This window comes from Pelmatolapia mariae, linkage group LG13, assembly GCF_036321145.2.
Source record: "Pelmatolapia mariae isolate MD_Pm_ZW linkage group LG13, Pm_UMD_F_2, whole genome shotgun sequence".
In the NCBI taxonomy this organism is placed as follows: Eukaryota; Metazoa; Chordata; class Actinopteri; order Cichliformes; family Cichlidae; genus Pelmatolapia; species Pelmatolapia mariae.
The window spans coordinates 24,069,053-24,088,668 of record NC_086238.1 but is presented as its reverse complement, the minus strand read 5'-3'; the positions used below and the strand labels follow the sequence as shown (position 1 = coordinate 24,088,668).

The following is a 19,616-nucleotide window of genomic DNA, read 5'->3' as shown; positions in this document are numbered from 1 at the left end:
CAACTGATTAAAGGACCTACTTGTAGCATGCATATTCCTTTTCCTAATTGCCTCAGCATACTTCAGATTGGATTTGTGTTCTTCAGAAGTGTTTTTCGTGGTCTTTAACGTTGCAGTTCGCTCCTGTACAGCTTTCTAGTAATAGTCTTCTTTGAGACTACAATTCCTGACTTGGCTAAGTCATTCACTAATGTCTTGGCAGTTGTTCTGGGGCCTTTAGACCTCACTAGTCTCATTTACAAAATCTGAAATTTTCCACTTCCTACTTCTGCCAGGCTACTGTGTAGCTCTCTTAGATTTTTTTTTGTTCCCTCCCCACATCAAAGTCAAACGAATCACCAAAGTTTAAATATCGTAACGCAGAACACTGATGAGAAACTATGAGCTCAGACCCCAAGTGGCTACAATCCTCAGTGAAGCCAATAGCGTGCAAGCACGATAAGCCAGACAAAACATTCTCCACCAGTATTTGGGGTTACTGTTTAACCCAACTGAGGGCAGGATGTATATCCTGCTCCGGCCCAGGCAGCACAGACACTCAGGACGTGGAGTCCATAGCACTGCACAAGCAAAGGGACAATAATCAGATGCAGAAGGACACCAGCCAGCACAATCATGGTACTAGGGCAGACCTGCAGCCTCAAAGGGCAGCCACCCAACTCACCGACTGCTGACGGGAAGCCCGTTGCGCAATGTGACTCCCAACCACCATTTCAGCCTGCCCCCAACATCAGTAGTACATCTCTATGTAAATGAAGCTATTCTAAATCTTGCATGTGCCAGGCTACTGCTGCACATTAAAAGAACAGAGATAGTTAAGGTCCAATTCCACTTTGTAAAGGACCGGGGGCAAAGGACACCAGCCAGCATAAGTCCCAACCAACCCAAACTTTACAACTGCATTTCATCCATCCATTCTTTTCCACTTACCCAGCCTATCCCAACTACCATAAGGCAAGAGGCAGGGTGCAGGTTGCCAGTCTGTCGCAGGGCCAAACAACGATTCATATTGACAACTAGATTCACCAATTAACCTTCCACAACTGTGGAAGAAAGCCAGAGAACCCAGAGAGAACCCATGCAAACACAGAGAGAATTTGCAAATATGCAAACTCCACATCACTGTGCCACTATGCTGCCCTCAATTGCATTTTATACTTGTATAATTCAGTCCATAAGACTCTAGTTTAAACAAATTGTCAGAATACTTAAGACAGAGTGCCCATCTGAATATTACGATGCTTTTGAATCAACTTTTGGGGTTCCTCTAGTAGAGCATTTATAAGTATTTTATACAACATGCTTCATTCACAGAGTCACATGATCACTTTTTTTCTATGCCCAAGTGCTTTCTATCCAACATAAAAGCCCTTTGAGTGCTCAGAGTAGAAAAGCACTATATAAAGAACCAGTCCATTTACCATTCACATAGATTCATAATCCGGTGGAGTAAAAACCTAAGGGTTAAGTAACTCCCCAAGCAGTACCTTGCCAAAGGATATGTTTGCATGCAGCAGCCACAATCAAACAACAAAACTTCCAGCTGGTAGTTGACCTGTTCTACCTCCTGAGCACAGCCACCCAAAAGGTTTCACATTTCAGTCTTAGAATGGACCTATTGGCATACCTTAAAAACTAGAGGCAGGGAACAATTTTAAGTATCATTTTCGCGTTCAGTGATCCAAAATTAGCAAAGTCTGACTGTATTTATTTCGGTAGCATTTTGGTTATGGAACAATGTTAAGTCTAAATGAATGTTTAATGTCTCTTATCCAGGGTAATGTAACGATTGCTCATTGGATAACCACGGCCAGAAGACTGAAACAGAAGTGTATTTTTGGACTTAAGTATCAACTCCCAAATTCTATGTTGGTGGTAAGACTGTAATTTCTGCCATTTAATTTATCACTACTGCTGATACTACCTTTAATGAGCACACATTTGCACACATCTCTGGGAATAAACTTACTTCTAAAATTAAGAGAAGGATTAGTACGTTTCACATTCACTGAACAAAGAATTGTAAACAAGATACTTTGATAAATATGCAATAGGAATCAGACAGTAAACTAACACTGACAATACAGTGTTTAGTGGGATATGCTGTAATTTATGTTTGCTGTGCTGCAAACTTGTTACAACATATTTACTTCAAGATGGTGTTTAAAATTCAAAGAGAGACCAAAGGAAGAATGCTCCAATGGGAAGCTTAACTGAAGCAGTTGCCTTGCCCTGTTTAACACAGCGCAAGTTTGTACAGGACAGTGAAGTACACATTTGCGAGCTGTGAGGCAAGACAATATTATTGAAGCTAGTTTTGAGGCTTTAAAACATTATTTGACAATAATTTAGTGTGAAACTTTTATGGTCTAACATATTTAGAGCACGCTAAAACAGAATTTGATTTTCCTATTACAATTTGCAAACATATTCCCCGTACATCAGCTTCCTTCATCTGTCAAATGCTTACATTCAAACAGTTTCCACTGACACAACAATTGTGTATTTCTCCTCCAAACTCTTCCAAAATGGCCTCCTGGCTTCATGAGTTTGCAAATATGAAAACAGCCACTGTTACTGCAAGACATAGCTGGACTGGCCATCGGGCATACTGGGCATTTGTCCGGTGGGCTGCCGTTTTTATGGGCGGATGATTTTTAAATTTTTTTTTTTTTTGTAACGGCATGAACAATGAGAGGTGGTGGATTGGCCAGATGCTGGCCGATGTGTAAAAATAACTCAGTTGTTTGGTGGTGGCTATGGCGGAGCTTCCACAGAGGCCAGTGGGTGGATGAGGGAAGGGGAGGCAGGAGGAGGAGGGACCTGAGGCGGCTGCCAGTCCGAGTGTCAGGTGTTTGTGTTTCGTATTGAGCTGAGAAGGAACGCAGTTTGTCCCGTACTTCAGCTACAATGGAAAAAGACACAAAGCTGGAGTTATTCTGTCATTACGCTGTCAGCTGCCTCTTCTTCTCTCATTCTCTCCCTCTCCTGTTGCTACTTCAATCATGAAACTGATCAATGATCAGCTGATCGGCATTTCTATCTTGTCTGTTTATCGCCCACTTTGCGCCAGAAACAGGAAACCAGCGGATGTCGCGCTAAACAACAGCAGCACGTTTAAGCTTGATGAGCTGTTGTTAGAATTTATTTAATATTAATTTCTAGTATCGGCTGATGTTTGCTGGAGCCACAGCTGTGAAAGCTGCAGGTCATGATATCAGTTTGGTTATCTGGTGAGAGGGAAACATGAAGATGAAACCAGGAGATGTCCTTACTGAATCATCAGAGCTGAACAGGTGATGGAGAAACAGGTTTACCTTTTAGGTGATGTGAATGAGTTGAAGGGAAGTTATAAACTGTTTCTGAGAAATAACACCAGGATCCTTTTCTAAGTAGCTGACAGCTGGTAACTGTGCAGGGGCGGCTCTAGCAAAGTTTTGCCAGGGGGCCAGGTAGGGCATTAACTGGGAGAGGGGGGCACAAAGAAATACTTTTCTTTCCTATTCTCATTTAAAATGTCTAGTTTTTATTAAATAATTATCTGAATCTTACAACCAAAGTTTTTATCTGATGTAAAATGTATAGAAATCATACATATACCAACAAGACTGTGTACATCACTGTCATAACAGCATCTGTTTTCATTCAAAGGCTTTATGGCTTTAATACCCGGTGGGCCGGTCTCTAGTCAAAATGCCCGGGCCGATTTTTTGTCCCAGTCCAGCCCTGCTGCAAGATGTCTAGTAAGAACTATGTTTTATAGAAATAATGATTAAAGAGCATTCTCAAAAGCTAAAAGAAATGTTTTATTACACCAAGAAAGATTTCCAATCGATACTGGTAGGAGAAAATGTATGCTATAGTAGGACATTTTCATGTGAGTGTAAGAATGAGCATCTTTTCTTCAAGGAAAAGAATAGCTGGAAGAAGAAAAAAATAGAAAGATGTTTCACTGACAAAACTTTACATAAAGACTTGATGGAGGCAAAAACAAAGACTTCTAAAAGATGTCTGAACAAGCAAGACCTTAAATTTTCAGAAATCTTGTAGGTAGGTAGATAGGTAGATAAATTTTTTAATCAAACATTGAGGGGAAAGTGGATTTGTTGAAAAAATTAATTTGAAAAAACTTTTTGATACAGGACTGTAGAGTCCTGGAACAGTTTTGTGTTTTGGAATAACTTGAGAAAGCTTGGAACTGAGCTTTTGCTTATTTGCACTGAAAGGAGGCAGCTGAGGTGGTCAAGATGACTCAATTACACCTCCCCTCTCAAGCTTTCCAGAGCTAGGAGGAGATGCACAGGGAATTTTATTTTTTTTTTATGGACCACCCAGGACGGGAAAAAAAGGTGCGAGGGGAAAGGACACAGAATGCCTTGCTTAGCCTGCTCTCATAAAGAACAGAATCGGATAAGCTGAGGAAAACAGATGAATGGGACAGACAGATGAAACCGTCATCCCATTACTAAACAAACAAAGAATTGTGAAGACAAATGTGATGGCCTCTGTGTGTAAAACGAAGCCTTAAAATCATTCCAGCAAGAAAATTATGTTAAACATATGTTCAACAATTTGAATCCCCAAGATTTGTCAAAATTTAAACAAGTGGAACATTTTTTTTTTACCCTCTTTTAAGAAGAAAAGGAGGTCAAAAAAGGTCAGTGAATACTATACAGTGTTGTGGTTCCCAAACAAAGAGCATGCAATCTCATTCAAGTCAAGAGCAGAGAAGACATTTTCCAACAGTTACAATGCAAGTGTAACCTGAAGGCAGGAACATCTACATGTACTGGTACATACTATGACCAGTGAAGTCTTTATGTGGTTGTTGTTGTAATGAGAAATTTTCTGTCTTGAAACATACCAGAAACCCGGTCCAAGACTTCAGCCAATGTGGTGGAAATTGGTAGATGAAGGGTGCGGTACTTGTGGCCTGCTCCATACATGGGATGCTGGATCATGTGGCTGGTTGCATTGATCCGTCCTTTGTATAACTGAGAAGGAGGAAAGGAAAAAAAGAAAACACCACAATCAGGTTAGCTGCAGAAACTAAACATAAAGAGTATATTGTACTTGCTGTCAATATGGGACTATTTAGCTGTTTTCTGGTCTACAGCCAAATAGTCCATTGCTCTGTAACATACAAAGCACTGTGTGTTCTGACATCTTTCTATCATGGCCACCCCCAAGGTTTTCTTAATTTTGTAGTTTTTGGGACTTCACTGCATGGCGCAGGCTGTACACCTCATGCGAATCACTGAAACAGCTGCCCTAGTCTGAGCATCTTTTGTTAAGTAGGTGTCGCAATTTGGCCCTAAACAAAGTTGCCCAGAACTTTATGCCTTCTTCAAATCACATCACCTTTAGTACCTGGAATCCATAAATGTTTGCACTAAATTTACTCAATTATTGAGATATTTCAGCTAGATGAATGAAAAATGACTTGCTTTGGGTAATTAACCAATTTCTCCATACAATGCTTCCAGGTACTCTGGCACAGATACTCATGTCTCCAAAGCTTTTGTAACAGCCAGCAACTGAGCAGCAGAAAATATAAACCATTAGGGTGTAACTGAGAACACATAATACCAGGCATGAATCAGTGTGAAGGGACAGTTGTGATACAGGAAAAAAAAAAACAAACAAACATATGCTTCATACTGCTACACTGCCACCTTAAGCTCACAACTAAGTACTACATCAGGCATTTGCTGTATGTAACATCCTCATTTCAAAGTCTTTAATGAAATAACATTTATTTAAGAAAAAGCACAATAGTTTGTGTAAAACTTCTGAGCAACGCTGTTGACCATATAATTGAGTTACCCACCGGACAGGGAGACTGTAGGAAGACTGTGACCTTCTCATCCTCCAGCATGAGCTGCAGAAACAGTCTTCGAATGAAGCCTGAAATGTTTCCAGAGACGGGTACATTGCCTCGCTGAGGTGCTGATTGGAAGAGTTCACAGAGAACCTGCAGCCAAAGACAGAAGTCTTAAAAACCAAGACAGAAACCAATGAATATCTACATTTGAATTCCAATTTATAAATAAATTAGCTTACCAACTAGCAATCATTAAATAACAAGTTTGCCTAATTATGTGTGCGAATCTACATCTAACAAGTTAAAAGAAAAACATTATTATTATTATTATTCTATAACAACTAGTAAGAGGACCTGTGCCATAAGGCGCTGGTTGTTAGGGTGGCAGGAGATACACTGGAGAAAGAAGGCCACAGTGGCATTCTCCAGTGCTGTCCTCTGCTGGGTGGTGAGCCCTCCTGTCTGCCCTGAGGAGGCCAAGGAGAAGCGTGAGCCTAAAGGCTGAGGTTGGGATGGAGGAGAACCTGCAGCAAATCCAGGCTGACAGCCAGCATTGGCCCCAGCACTGGCACTGGAGTGGCACAGTAGGAACAGCAGTGCCGTCCACAGTGGGTTGACCTCTGGTCCTCCCAGCCAGTCCTTCATGGTATGACTGTTGCCTACTTCTGTGAGAAACCGGAGCACCGGAGCAGCCAGCTCTGCCGAGAGAGGCGGGCGATTGTGTGAGGACGAGTGAAAGTGGTGATGATGGTGTCGTCTCTCGGCCTGACCAGCGGGCAAAGGCAGGTCTGCGCTGGCCAGAAGGCTGAAACAGAACTGAGCCAAGCTGCGAACCAACAGCGAGGGCAAGCCTGAATCCAGCAGCTGCTCTATTGCTCCTGGTGACTGGGAGGCAGCCGCTAGTGTGGTTAGCTGGGATTCTGACAGATTAATGTGTGGCCTGGCATGCTTGGAGTCGTCGGTAAGTCCCGCCGCAGTGGTGTTAGCATCATGCTGCTTTTTGCCATCATCAGTCATGGCAAGACGTCGTTGCTGAGCCTGAGAGTGAGTGGCGATGGGTGGCGAGACAATCCCCATCCAGGACATTAGCAAGGAGAAGTAGCTGGGATGGATGTGACACATGGAACACAACAAGCTGTCCACGGCCTTCTTCAGCACAATGTTGCACGGCAGCGACATGGACCAGTTATACAGCAACCTGAAGGGAACAGCAAAAAAAAAAGAATGGAATCAGTAATAAATCTGCTAAGAAGAATATTGTTTAAACCCACTAATGAACCCAACTACATGCATGTGTAATAACTACAAGACACTGGACTGACTCAAAGAGCTCTCTGTTGAGCAGTGTAGGCAGGTCATAGTCGACAGGCAACTCATAGCTGTGCCAGAGGATGGCTGCCACACAGTGGAGGTGGGAGGGCGATGGCATAAGGAGACCATACTCCCTTGATGAAGCAGAGGAAGAGCCAGCAGCATGCCCAATGTATCCCATTGGACCACTCATCTTATGGGCTGCCACACGGGAAGAGTCATGGACCCACTGCAGAAGAGCCTGGATCCTGGAGGTTTAGAATTCAGAGATTTGACAAATAAGTCAAATGGCTCAAGTGCTGGGCACGGTAACGGTTTTCTTTTTGTTTGTTTTTTAACATAAAAAAAGGTCCTCAATTTCTTAGTGAGAACCACCTTGGGGCAGAATTTATATGCAACAAACACAATGAGATGACAGTAAAAAGAGAAAAAAAATGAAAAGGAGAGTGAAAGGACACTTTTTACTATCAGCTTATGAGTCTGTCTGGAATATCACCTTGACGGGAGACTGTTTCTCATCAGTTGATGCACTTTATGCACTTTGAGAGAACCTAAAGGGGGAGTGTTGAGTCATGGCAAAGACGGAGGAGTACCTGTCTTTGGTCCCTGCGTCCTGTGTGGTGCCCAGCTGGTATAGAATGTCTATGGTGGAATCTGAGGAGAGGCCGTTTAGTCGTCCAAACAGCAGAGGACTGTTCAAATCTTTAAAGAAACAGTAATTTTTCTTTAAATTATGTTAAATTATTGAAACATTTTTAAAAATAAAAATGTTGACAAAGTCATGCTGCCTGCCCAGAACATGATGCACATGTGTCAGAAAATTCTTCCACAGTCCAAATATTAACAGGTTCACTGGGAAGTGGTTAGATCTGATACACATATCAGTTTAACATTGCACTATGTAATGTGTAATGTCTTGTTAAATCCATTGCTTTACACAACAATTTCAACACTTTACTAAGGCTAAGAATCACAAGTGGTCTGTAATTAATAATCAGACCACTAACAAATATAATTTATTTTGTATTTTTGCCCCCAGAAATGTAGTTAAACCAAATGTATTTAGATAATGCAATATCAGATAAATATTTACAACAAAAATTCAAGACAAAACACCAGACAGATAAGATAATAAGATAAGATCACATTTACAGCTATATGTATTGCAATCACACAGTGCAAAAACAATACAGCACCAGATTCATTAATGCTAGAAAAAACATTTTCTAAATGGTAATGCAAAACAACATGTGAAACTTGACCTTGTTAATCTTTCAAACCGCCACAATCATTTAATAATCTCTCATACTAATAAATGTGGCTATTTTTAATGGTTTTTTTTAATGCTTTTTAAGGACATATAGTCACGTCTCAGCAGTGACTCAGCTGTGAGTGACTCACTGGCAGGGTCGGTGCCAGACGCAGCACAGTTTCTCAGTAGAATGTCGATGAGTTTGAGTCCAATGCGCGTGGACTGCAAGCCGATCTTGACCAGCACAGCCTCAATGTTGGGTGAGTGCATGCCACAGTAAGGTGACATGAGCAGTGCGGCGCAGGTCTGCAGCAGGTTGGCGGTGGGTGCTGCAGCACTGGCCATCATGGCTTCCAAGTCGCTGACGTGGGTCAGGCAGTGATGGAGAAGACGCAGCCAACCAATGCTGTACAGGGAGATGGAGAAGTATACACCAACAGCCAAATACAGACATACACTGCATACAGGATGCATCATGATTACCTGGTTTTGGAGACCTGGTCCTCAGAAGGCAGAAAGGGGTTATTGACTGTTGCAGAGGAGGTGTTACCAAATGCTGTCAGACCCAAGAGTTTGATCTGAGAGAGACCCAGGTTGCTGGCATCACGAGGCCGATGTAACCTCAGACAAACAGCCGAAGCCACCTCTGCTTTCACCAGCTGGATCTTAATGTACGTCAAGCCACTGGTGATGACTGGCGTGGACAGCGGCAACATGTTGACCCCATCAGCACTGATCTCCACTGAGACCGAGGAGGGACAGGCTGGTTGGTAAGAGGAAAAGCAGAAAATGAATGGGGTGAACTCCTGAAGTGAAATGCAGATTACTGAATAGACACCATAATGTCTGCCAGTGTTTTTTTTTTAAATTAACAGGCATTTAGCTCAATGTGAAGGGAAAGGCAGTGTCCTCTTGACTAACATTTTAATATAGTTTATTTACAGTAGGGAAAATAATTACTTTATCCCAGGCTGAATTTCTAAGTTTGCTTACTAACTAGAAATGAACAGTTGTTGGTAGTTTCATTTTAATTGAGACAGAATATCAACCAAAATCCCAGAAAAAACAAATTACATAAAATTTATAAATTCATAGGCATGTCATTGAGTTGAGTATTCAATCTCAAAGCAAAAAATGGCTTAGTACTTGGTGGAGAAACCCTTGTGGCAAGCACATTTATGTTAGACATTTATTGGTCACCAGGTTTACACAAATCTCAAGAGAGGTTGTGGCCCACTCATCTTTAAAGAAATTCCTACTCACTGGCTAGAGAAGCTAGGTGCGGCTGGATATGAAGCTCCTTCAGCAGCACAGCAGCTGGAAGATGGATGGTGAGATCACACCAGGCCTCCTCCGGCAAGAAGATGTAAGACCAGGCTGCGGAGCGGGCCCGTCGGTGTGGAGGGGTGGCCTGGAGGAGGACCTCTGCAGGCTGTGCTGTTGGGCTGCTGGATGTGATAGTGCCTGGGAAGCAACACAGATCATGCAGATGAGAGAAGAGTAGGAATACGATTGTCAATTTTATTCAGGTATTGTTCTATGAGATGGAGTGATGGAATTCAAAATTAGCTGAAAGCACCTAAAGGAGCAAAATTGTGAAGTCCCTCAGCATTGTCCGGCTCCGATGTCATCACTCTGGCTTTGAGGTTTCCATCTGCCGTCTTTCCTGGACCTGTATCTAAGAATTTCATGATAGTGGACACCATGCTGCGTGCCGTGTTCACAATGGCTCTAGTGCTGGTCACCATGTTGTTACAGATCAACTGGACACCTCCTGGTTAAAGACAAAGTTATGCTTTCTTATACATCAAGTACAGCATAAACCATTGACTGCTATTCTTATGCAATGCACCCATGTTCAATTTCTACAAAAATAAAAACGACTGAAAAAATCTGACTTTGCTAAATTTTTCAATTCCTTCCACAATCAGTGGCGTGACAAAGGTGTCAGGTGACTCTTCGGGCACTGATCAACAAAAAGAACCTTTTGTGACTTAAACTCCATGTGGGTTTTAATGTTTATGGAGATATTTTTCCATGACCATTAACGCCTAACTGTGCTAAATACTATTCTACTGAACAAGATATGGCTCAATGTGCAAACAAAAGCTGGGAAGATGGAACTGCAAGCTAAGAAACATGGATGAGGGAGTAACTTGTACTTCAAATACTTGGTTTACAAAGAAACTCAACAGCAAAACTTTAAAACCCATTCAAATCTTATAGCTTGGGGCTCTCTGACATGAATGTTGAAACTATGAGTAAGGTCTTGGTAGTACTATGGACACGATGCTTTGACAATCAAAGAAATATACAGATATTAGGTGTATACACCCACCCATGTCATGGAAGGCCTTAAGAGCCTCACTGGTGTCCAACACTCGAAGTATGAACCACAGAAGAGGCTCTGACAGTTGGCAGGTGGAGAGCGATCCCTAAAGAATGTGCAATGACAACATGGAGGAAAATAAATAAATAACTAAATATGCGTCAGCACTGCTCTGTATTTGTTTAGATCGTCAAAGGCCAGACCCCAGCAGAATGAAGCTCACCTGTCTGCCCATATAACCACAAGCCATGTAAGTGAGGATGGGCTGTAGCATGACCTGGACTGAGGTGGCTCTCTTGCTCAGAGTGGTAAGGATGGTGAAGAGGCCGTCACCCACTGAGATGGCATCTAGACCACCGTGGAAGTTCTCATGTTTAGTCAGGTGGAGACCGCTGGCTCCTGCAGAACACAGGGCAAGAATAGTCAGCTCATAGTTATAGGCAATGCTTGTCCACATGCATTTAAATATTTTTGGTGCTTTGTTAAAGGAACAATTCAGCCACAAGTGAAATTTTATCAGACGCATTATTACTCTTACAGAGTTTTATGGTAGTGCTGCTAATGTTAGATGGCTACTGGTATACAATTGTCATTACTAATTTAGTTAGTTATAACTCAAGTGTTCATAAAATCAGCTAACCTCACAAATGTATTTTGTGACCAAGAGGCTGCTTCTGCACAAACCGTGCTTAACATCCTAAACATAACACTTGTAATATTTCTATCCCACTGCAGCTTCATTTACAGTTTGTGGCCAGGTGATGTAAAAACAACATTTACTGCTAATGTTGCACAATTTTTGGCTGTCATTTCCCAAGAAAATATCAGGCTCTCCGCCTGCTAGAAACTCAACTTTGTTCACTGGCTTTTGTTCAAACTATCTTTGTGCACCATTTGGTGCGTTGTGTACTATTTCGGTGATATGTGTGTTTTTAATTCCAGAAGCAAGGTTTATGAGAATGGTGTAAGTCAAACAACCATGAGGCTACAGACCATAAAATCTGAGTGCTGAAATATTTGGTAGATTACATAATTCTTTGTAGAGTTGTCTTACCTATGATCATGGCCATGGCGCTGCTGTTGCACTGGCCCAGCGCAGACAAGATCTGGCTCATTATCTGCTGATTGGCAAGCACCAGATCAGCCACACCTGCAGGAGGGCCCTGATTGGATGCTGATCCACCAGCTACACTTTCTTTGCTGCCACAGACCTTCTCTTCATCAGACACACTGCTATCAGCTGCTCCACTGCCTGATGGTGGCAGCCGCCCGCTGAACTCTCTGTCTCCAGACAAAGGCAGTTGCACCAGCACATTCACCAGCTTGAGAAGATCAAACATTAGCTGGTCACGTGTGGTTTCTCCACAGACTGCCTTTGCGTCTCCTGGCCGGATTATGTTGGCAAACAGACCCCCAAAACAAGCTCTGGCTCCCACTGAGCTGTCTGAGCCACTGCGAGAAACCACTTTATCCGAGCAGGTAATGTAGTGGTGAACCAAGAACGTGATGGACTCAATAACTGAGGTGATAGTGGCCACTGACACCACCTCAAAATTTTGCTCTAGAGTAAACTCAAGCAGCTTCACCTGGGCATCCAATGGACCCTGGCCTGACTGGAATGGACCCCTGAGAGTTTGAGAACCATTAATTAGAACCACTCATACCATTAAACATTATACTTACTGTCAAAATTATTGATTATACCTAATGTACACTAACAACTAAAAAAGTGAAAATGTACCTCTCAGTAGACAAGATGTGCATGAGTTTGAGCAGGAACTCGCTGAACATCTGTGGACATGTGGAGGACAGGTGAACCTGCAGGCGGCTCAGGAACTCGTGCATGGCCTGGGTGGCAGTTGGTCCCACCTGAGAGCTGTGTTGGCTTGTCCCATTGGTGCTGCTGCCAGACAGGAAGCGCACCAAGACATGGATCAGGTTGGGATCAGACACCATCTGCTGAGCTGTGCTTTCCTGAGAGCTCATCCCATTGTTGGAGACTAGAATTTCAGAAGTTCAGAAGTTATTTTTTTAAACAAAATAATAATAATAATAATAATAATAATAATAATAATAGCAGGTTATGGTAATCTAGACGAATTGGGGGGGGGGGGGGGGGGGGGGAGTCAGCTGGACTTTTTTAGGTTTATGAAGACATTTCATGTCTTATTCAAATGATGGAGAGGCACAGGTATTTAATCCCTAGTGAGCTGTTACCCTTTGACATAGTCCTGAGGGTCACTGACCCACTTTTGATCATGTGAGTCAACACATGAGCCAAGGTGTTAAATAAAAAAAAAAAACGACAAGGGATAGCAAGACTCCATTGCAGGTGGCTGATAGCCGTTGTTGTAAGCCACCTACAATGCAATGGTTCAACAATGATCATGTTAAGATGTATGTAACCTACTGCGCAAGTGTCGGGGGGGGGGGATGGCTACGCGCAGGCAGGAATGGGGGAGTAGAAGTTTGGAGGGTTGGCTTTTCGGTGGTGGTGCAAAGGAAGGTGACAATTTAAGTTGGAGTTTGAATGTCAACTGTGAGATTATTGGACTAACCAGTCATTCACAGTGGACGGCCCCAACGGTTGTGGGACTATTAAGCCACCAGGAATGGCTCGGCAGGAGGTGGACTGACTAAGCCAGCCACTTCCACACCATTCAGCTCCACATACTGTCTATAGCAGGACACAGTGACACAGGTAGACAGTTGCTTGAGCTAACCGTGTCATTAAAATCTGGGAATATGGGTAGGCAGCTTTTGACCATTGTTGGCTCTGAGGGAAAACGCCTGTGAATCATTCCACTTTCTGAGGTGGATGCAGAAAACAGGAAACATGTTGTCATGGCTGGTACAGCTCATCCTCTGACATACCATGCATAGCCAGGCCGATGCCCAGCATGTCATCCTGCTGAGTGGTTAACTTAGACTGAGGTTGGCCAGTGCTCTTGCACAGTTCGTCTCTCACTTGGGAAACTCATCAACATACGTCATGTGGTCATCTAATTGCCGGGGCATCGACCGGCATCAATTGCTTAATCTGATATCATCTGACTCAGATGAAGCATGTTCCCTAAATTTGGAGAGGAGAGGGTCAATCCATGTTATAGCCATCTTTCCCAGCAGTTTATCCACAAACGTCACCCATCTTTTCAGAACCAAATGTGGGACATGGCGGCAAAAGTCACAAGCTATGGGCTCAGCCAATCCACCCTAGTGTGGACAATCCCCAGGCAAACAGGGCACACCTTATCACGCAAAGTGAAACCACACACCTGAGGATATGGGTGAACACAACATTTTTGCTTTGCTTGCTTGGATTTGATACTCATATCAAAACGCAAAGCAAGAAACAATGCTCAGGAAACCTTCAACATTAGTGCTGCTGAAGGGGCCCACATTCCAACCGGGCAGTGATGGCTAACAACAACGAAGGCTACCTTAAAGTTGGTAGACAACAGAGCTAACTAACTGTAGCTAGCTAGCCCGACTCAGCAGAGGTGTTGTTACCGTGATGAAGAGTGTACAAACTGAGGAATGACTGTGATAGGACTGTAGATGTCCAAGAGGGTCGCACATATGTCATTACAGGTCACCTGCCTTGAAGGTGTTAACAGAGTTGTCTTAAGCCAGGACATGTGTGGGGTTGATATGTGATGAACGAGTGAAATGACTGAAAAGAAACGCGGGTGCACTATAAAAAGGTAGATTAGTTTGGATTTTTTTTATTTTTTCATAAACATGAAAACAGAAACATACAAGAATGCTTAAACGGGGGCGACCGTGGTTCAGGTGGTTGGGAAGCTCATCTGTAACCGGAAGGTTGCTGGTTCGATCCACCAGCTCTCTCTGTCCTGGTTGTTGTGTCCTTGGGCAAGACACTTTACCCTACCGCCTACTGGTGTTGGCCAGAGGGGCCGATGGCGCGATATGGCTACAACTGTGGTCTGCCTGCACCAGTGTGTGAATGTGACAGTGAATGAATAGTGGAATTGCAAAGCGCTTTGGGTGCCTAGAAAAGCGCTATATAAATGCAATCCATTATTAAACAACTTTCTCAATGATACAAAGCCATTTGAAAATAATGTGAAAAGAAAATCCACTGGTAAACAAACCAGTGAAGAGCCGAGTACTGACCGCAAGCTGGCATATTAGTCATCAGAGTGAGAGAGTGCAGAACCAGACACCATGTTCTCAGGGAAGTGTTGGGGTACCAAGCCAGCACAGTTAGGAAACTGCTGATGGATGCTGAACACAGACACAAACACAAAAAAGAACAATATAAAGCAATGTAACCATATGTAAACTCCATACAGCTCCAAATTAGAGAGCAGGAGTAGACAAGCCCTAACCTTGGTTGAGCGGGATGGTGGGCACTCGGCTGGCATTGAACAGAAAGATGTCAGACCCGCTCTCCTCACTGCCCCCAGAACAAGTGTTCAGACTGAGCGTTAGCCAGAGCTGCAGCAGGGATTCCAGCTGAGAGTGGAGAAAATAACATTTAGTGTCTGTGGGTGTTCCCTTACTCATCTTTAGTGAAGTCATACATACAAAATTCTGCAGTGGTCACCACTTATATTTAAAAAATTAGCCCTTTCAGAAGAGTCCAACCAATAAAATCACTTTTCTGTCAGTACATTCCAGATGTTCAATTACAAGGTTTAATAAACACAGCACAGTACAGTGTGGTTGTTCAAGTGCAGACATGTTTCAGAAGGGAAAAAAGAGGTTTGTTTAATCTTTTTTTAAGTTACAAGTTAGATATTGTACTTCAAATTTTCTCTAAAAGAAGTTAAAGTAGAGCATTGGACTAAACAGCAGATAAGAGTAATTGATCTTGTGGGTCAATGACTTTGTACTCCTGAGTACTAAGCATCTGAATCGAAGCATCTTAAACTGCGATTCCAGTTAGTGGCTGTTCTGACCTGTACATGGTGGACCAGCAGCATGGAGAAGAGCTTGTTGAAGCAGGCACTCAGAATTGGGATGGATGAGGGCTGGACTATCAGGCTGCTGTTTGGGGGAGAGCCTCCACTATGGAGAGCTCTGAGCAGGGAGTCATCAGTCCCATTGGAAGACTGGCTCACTAGTCACAACAGAAAATCAGTATCAGACCATCAGCACAAGTCCAACACAGGAACACTGGAAAGAATGTGTGCTTCACTTCACTTTTAAACTGTTACTTCATTTACCTGTGGATGAACTGGAAGTGAGTGCTTGTAGAATGGAGTCCGCTTGTAGAGTTGCCATCATTTTGAGCATCAGCTCAGCCTGCTGCTCCAGGCCCACTTCTAGTCGGGCATCCAGTGCTGTGAAACAGAGGCAGAAGCTCAAAAAGTGGCATGGAAAGAATGCAGAAAATGTATTCAGGTCCATATTGGAGAAAAAAAACCCCTAAAAGATAAAATTAGGCCTCTCCTCACCCTGTGACACGGACACTGACAGACCCTGCGACCCTGGCTTTTCAGCAACAACTGGAGGTTTGGACACTGGGATACCAACCCCCCCAATGTATGGGTTGTATCCATATGTGCCATAGTCAGCACCCCAGTAGTCATACCACGTGCTGCTGATGGGCTAAAGATGAACATGAGAAAGGGGATGGTAAATGTAAGGACATCAACTGTCTGCAGTCAGAATTCATTTCTACATTTGCTTTTAAATCTATTTTAGTTTTCCACAGCAAACATAACCTTAATAATTACATCAAATTCAAAGTAGTCAAATGAAAGCAGAAGAATTACTTTGAAAACATCATTTGCAATGAGTTCATTTTTTGTGATGCTTTAGATCACTTAGCTAACAAACATAGCTTGTTACTCTTTACAGGTTGTTTGATCTTACAGCAACATTAGTTTATATCTTAACTGTGAATTTAAGCAAGAGAAAAAAAGTCCTTTATTTCAGGTTTAACAACAAACACTAAAGAACAACTTCTGTAAACACACAATTATTTTAAAAGTTGTGCCAAATCACATGTAATTATTGGACACTTGTCTCTTACATGGACAGGTTAATAAATTAATTGCTCTAATATGTTTTTTGATGTTCAGCTACACAGTTGGCAAGTACTAGTCACTGAGTGTTAAGGTTGGGTGATATGGATATAAAATTTTTCCAACCGACATTCGTCAGTCCAATAAATGACGAAAGGCGATATATTGGTGCAGGTGACTTTTTGATGGGCGGAGCAATGTAATCATGCACGGACTGATTTGCGTGTTTATAAGTTTTGTTTGGAGGGAATATTTTACTTTCTTTTCTTGTTTGTTTCAGTATTAATATAGCTACTTTTTGGATTTATTTATTTATTTATTTGACATGTACCAAATCGCACAAAAGACTTAACACTACATCAAAGGTTTTTTTAATGTTCGCTGGAAGAGACATTTTGATTTTTAACTTACTTTTTGTTTAATTTTGTATTTGTTGTTTGGTCGAGTGTGAAACACAGATAAACGCTGAAACAGCCTGTAAACACGGTTAGAGTAGAAAAAGCCTTTCTACTTCTCTTTGTTTCCCTTCCCACCACTGTGGGTTTTTTATTTAAATAAAATGTTTTTGTTTTTTTCTGAACATAGGCTACTGCCTGTCTTTCTTTCTGGTATGAGTTTGAGTAAATGAATCACTGCATTTGCTCGCAGCTGGAAGAGGGTGCCGTGAAAACGGCGCTATTAGTTTTTCTGTTTACTGTTTCTCTTTGCTTCAACCAACATTACTAACAAACTTACTCATGGGCAAATAAATAAATAAATAGCTCTTGTAAAAACGATCTGTGAAAGGCTCAGCCTATCATCGATGGCCAATAAATTCGTCCAATCGTCCAACCTTAGTGAGTGTCACTGCATTAATTTCCAGTAGAGACATGACAGAAAGAATTAAAGTAGCTTGTTATCATGCACATACCTTAAACACTTTGGCAGCAAGTGGATCTTTTTCCAAATCAATATCTAAAGGATCAATATCAACATCCATCAGGTCTTGTAGCAAGTCAAAGTCTATGTCTTTATCTTTTTCCAAAGATGACAGAGGTGGAGCACCTTTGGATAGTGAAAACAGCTTTAATATTGCCAAGCACGCACATTACAAAAACATACAAGCAAGAAAATCTCTCACATCTGTGGACAATTTTAACCCCAATCCAGCTAAAACTGTAGTCTTGTATGGGAGTAGTTTTTTTAGCTAGGTCACTGCATTTAGCCTTGCTGAATATGGTTGCCTGCTCACCCTGTGTGGTAAACTGGCACAAGGAAAAATAAAATACACACTGAAATTATGCAAAAATGAAAGGCCTAACACTGGCTGGAACTATGTACCTGAACTGCTCACTCCAATTCATAATAGCTACAAATAATAACAACACACTGTGAGAAAAAGCAATAAACATGTCACTCAAGTCAGTGTAAGTATGTGTGTGTGTGTGTGTGTGGGGTGGGGGGGGTGGGGGGAGGGGGATAGAGAGGGCTACCCACGCACTTTGGAATACTGAGGAGGTCCCGGTAGTACCTGCGATGATATCAGGCACAAGGGCCTCATCAATGCTCTCTACCAGGGGGATGGGTGCTGGCTGGGACAGCGAGTCCTCCGAATCTGCTCCCGCAGAGGAGGATGATGTCCCGGCTTCCTCACCCACCACCACCTCATCCATGACATCTAGAGAGCCTGGAGACAGCAGTTCACCTGAGAAGAATACATGTTCAAGTACACCAGACATGCACCGACTTAATGAAGATAAAGTTGTTAAAGGACACCAAACATGAAACAGAAAATGTGAATAACAAGTCTAATTTTTACATCAATTTAGTCATGAATAGCTTAACTGCACTAACAATAAGAAAATTTACAATCCATGTGCTTAATGTGCCTCATTATATTCTATATTATTGCTTTGATAAAAGCTTGTGAAATGTGCTCTGTAAACATTGTACAACCACACCAGTGGCTCTGTGAAAATGGTACTATGTCAAAACTAAAGTAAAAAAAGGTTACAGTTGGAAAAAGTTAGAGACAAAAAAAGAAAGGACCCTGTTGAAACAAATATATGCACCAAAGTTCACATATATTCTGCACACCACGTTTTTTGCTCAAGCTAATGTGAGAACATACAAATATAATTCCCCAACTTTCAAAGACATTAAAAAAAAAAAAAAAAAAAAAGAATTCGTACAATATTTTCCTCTAAAACCAAATTGAAACTCCAGCAACAACAATGTGTCAAACTAAATGTTCAGCTTACTGGATCACACAAGACTTAATATGTCACCCACTCGCCTCACAAACAGTGCGTTTTAATCAGATTCAAACAAATGTAACGCTAAACTGAAAACACACCAGCCAGGATGTCCTGTAGCATGCACGTGAGGGAATATTGTGCCCAGGCGCCTCCCCAGGAGATGTCCCCCCGGTTAAAATCCGTTCCCACAAGCAAGAGAAGCAGGCGTTCTAGCTGCTGCTCAGACACCACTTCGCACAAGTGGATTGTGGGCCTTGTGGCGTTGGCTATCCTAGCCAGGACCTAAACGAATAAGAGAAATATTTGTAGTTTTAGACTGTCAAATTCGTGTATATATATTCCCAGTGTTAAATTAACTCCCAGTGTTAGATAAATACTTTGCAGACAAAGAGCAGCAGATCAGCATGGCAGGTGAAATCCATGGAGAGGAGAAAGAGGGCCAGCTTCTGCACCACAGAGATACAGCGTTCATGAGATAAAGTGAAGGGCAGAGGTTCTACTTCTGGGGCTTCTTTGGCTGTTGTGGACTCTGTATCCAATGTGGAACGGGGCCATTCAGCTGTCCGCCGCAGACGGATCAGGTCTTTAAAGTGCTGAAAAAGGAAAAAATTAACAAGTTGTAGTACTGAAAATTAATCTCCCAAACGTGATGCACAGAATTGGGATG

The 19,616-nt window shown here is 42.4% G+C and overlaps 1 protein-coding gene across 5 annotated transcripts in view; it reads right to left on the bottom strand.

The window, feature by feature from the left end:
• birc6 (baculoviral IAP repeat containing 6) overlaps positions 1 to 19,616 on the bottom strand; it is a 145,201-nt gene that overhangs the window by 59,148 nt on the left and 66,437 nt on the right. For 3 of the 5 annotated variants that reach the window (XM_063491196.1, XM_063491195.1, XM_063491199.1), the window contains 22 exons: positions 19,327 to 19,542; positions 19,048 to 19,231; positions 18,193 to 18,396; positions 17,623 to 17,756; positions 16,140 to 16,293; positions 15,909 to 16,025; positions 15,642 to 15,802; positions 15,069 to 15,195; positions 14,854 to 14,964; positions 12,458 to 12,716; positions 11,771 to 12,342; positions 10,940 to 11,115; positions 10,726 to 10,822; positions 9,967 to 10,161; positions 9,651 to 9,851; positions 8,871 to 9,150; positions 8,537 to 8,793; positions 7,729 to 7,837; positions 7,147 to 7,383; positions 6,179 to 7,022; positions 5,831 to 5,974; positions 4,865 to 4,994 (listed from right to left, as the gene is read on the bottom strand). In XM_063491196.1, the coding sequence (XP_063347266.1) occupies positions 4,865 to 4,994; positions 5,831 to 5,974; positions 6,179 to 7,022; positions 7,147 to 7,383; positions 7,729 to 7,837; positions 8,537 to 8,793; positions 8,871 to 9,150; positions 9,651 to 9,851; positions 9,967 to 10,161; positions 10,726 to 10,822; positions 10,940 to 11,115; positions 11,771 to 12,342; positions 12,458 to 12,716; positions 14,854 to 14,964; positions 15,069 to 15,195; positions 15,642 to 15,802; positions 15,909 to 16,025; positions 16,140 to 16,293; positions 17,623 to 17,756; positions 18,193 to 18,396; positions 19,048 to 19,231; positions 19,327 to 19,542 (4,909 nt within the window). The remainder of the gene's footprint in view (positions 1 to 4,864; positions 4,995 to 5,830; positions 5,975 to 6,178; positions 7,023 to 7,146; positions 7,384 to 7,728; positions 7,838 to 8,536; positions 8,794 to 8,870; positions 9,151 to 9,650; positions 9,852 to 9,966; positions 10,162 to 10,725; positions 10,823 to 10,939; positions 11,116 to 11,770; positions 12,343 to 12,457; positions 12,717 to 14,853; positions 14,965 to 15,068; positions 15,196 to 15,641; positions 15,803 to 15,908; positions 16,026 to 16,139; positions 16,294 to 17,622; positions 17,757 to 18,192; positions 18,397 to 19,047; positions 19,232 to 19,326; positions 19,543 to 19,616) is intronic. The other 2 variants (XM_063491198.2, XM_063491197.1) reach the window with 2 other exon arrangements.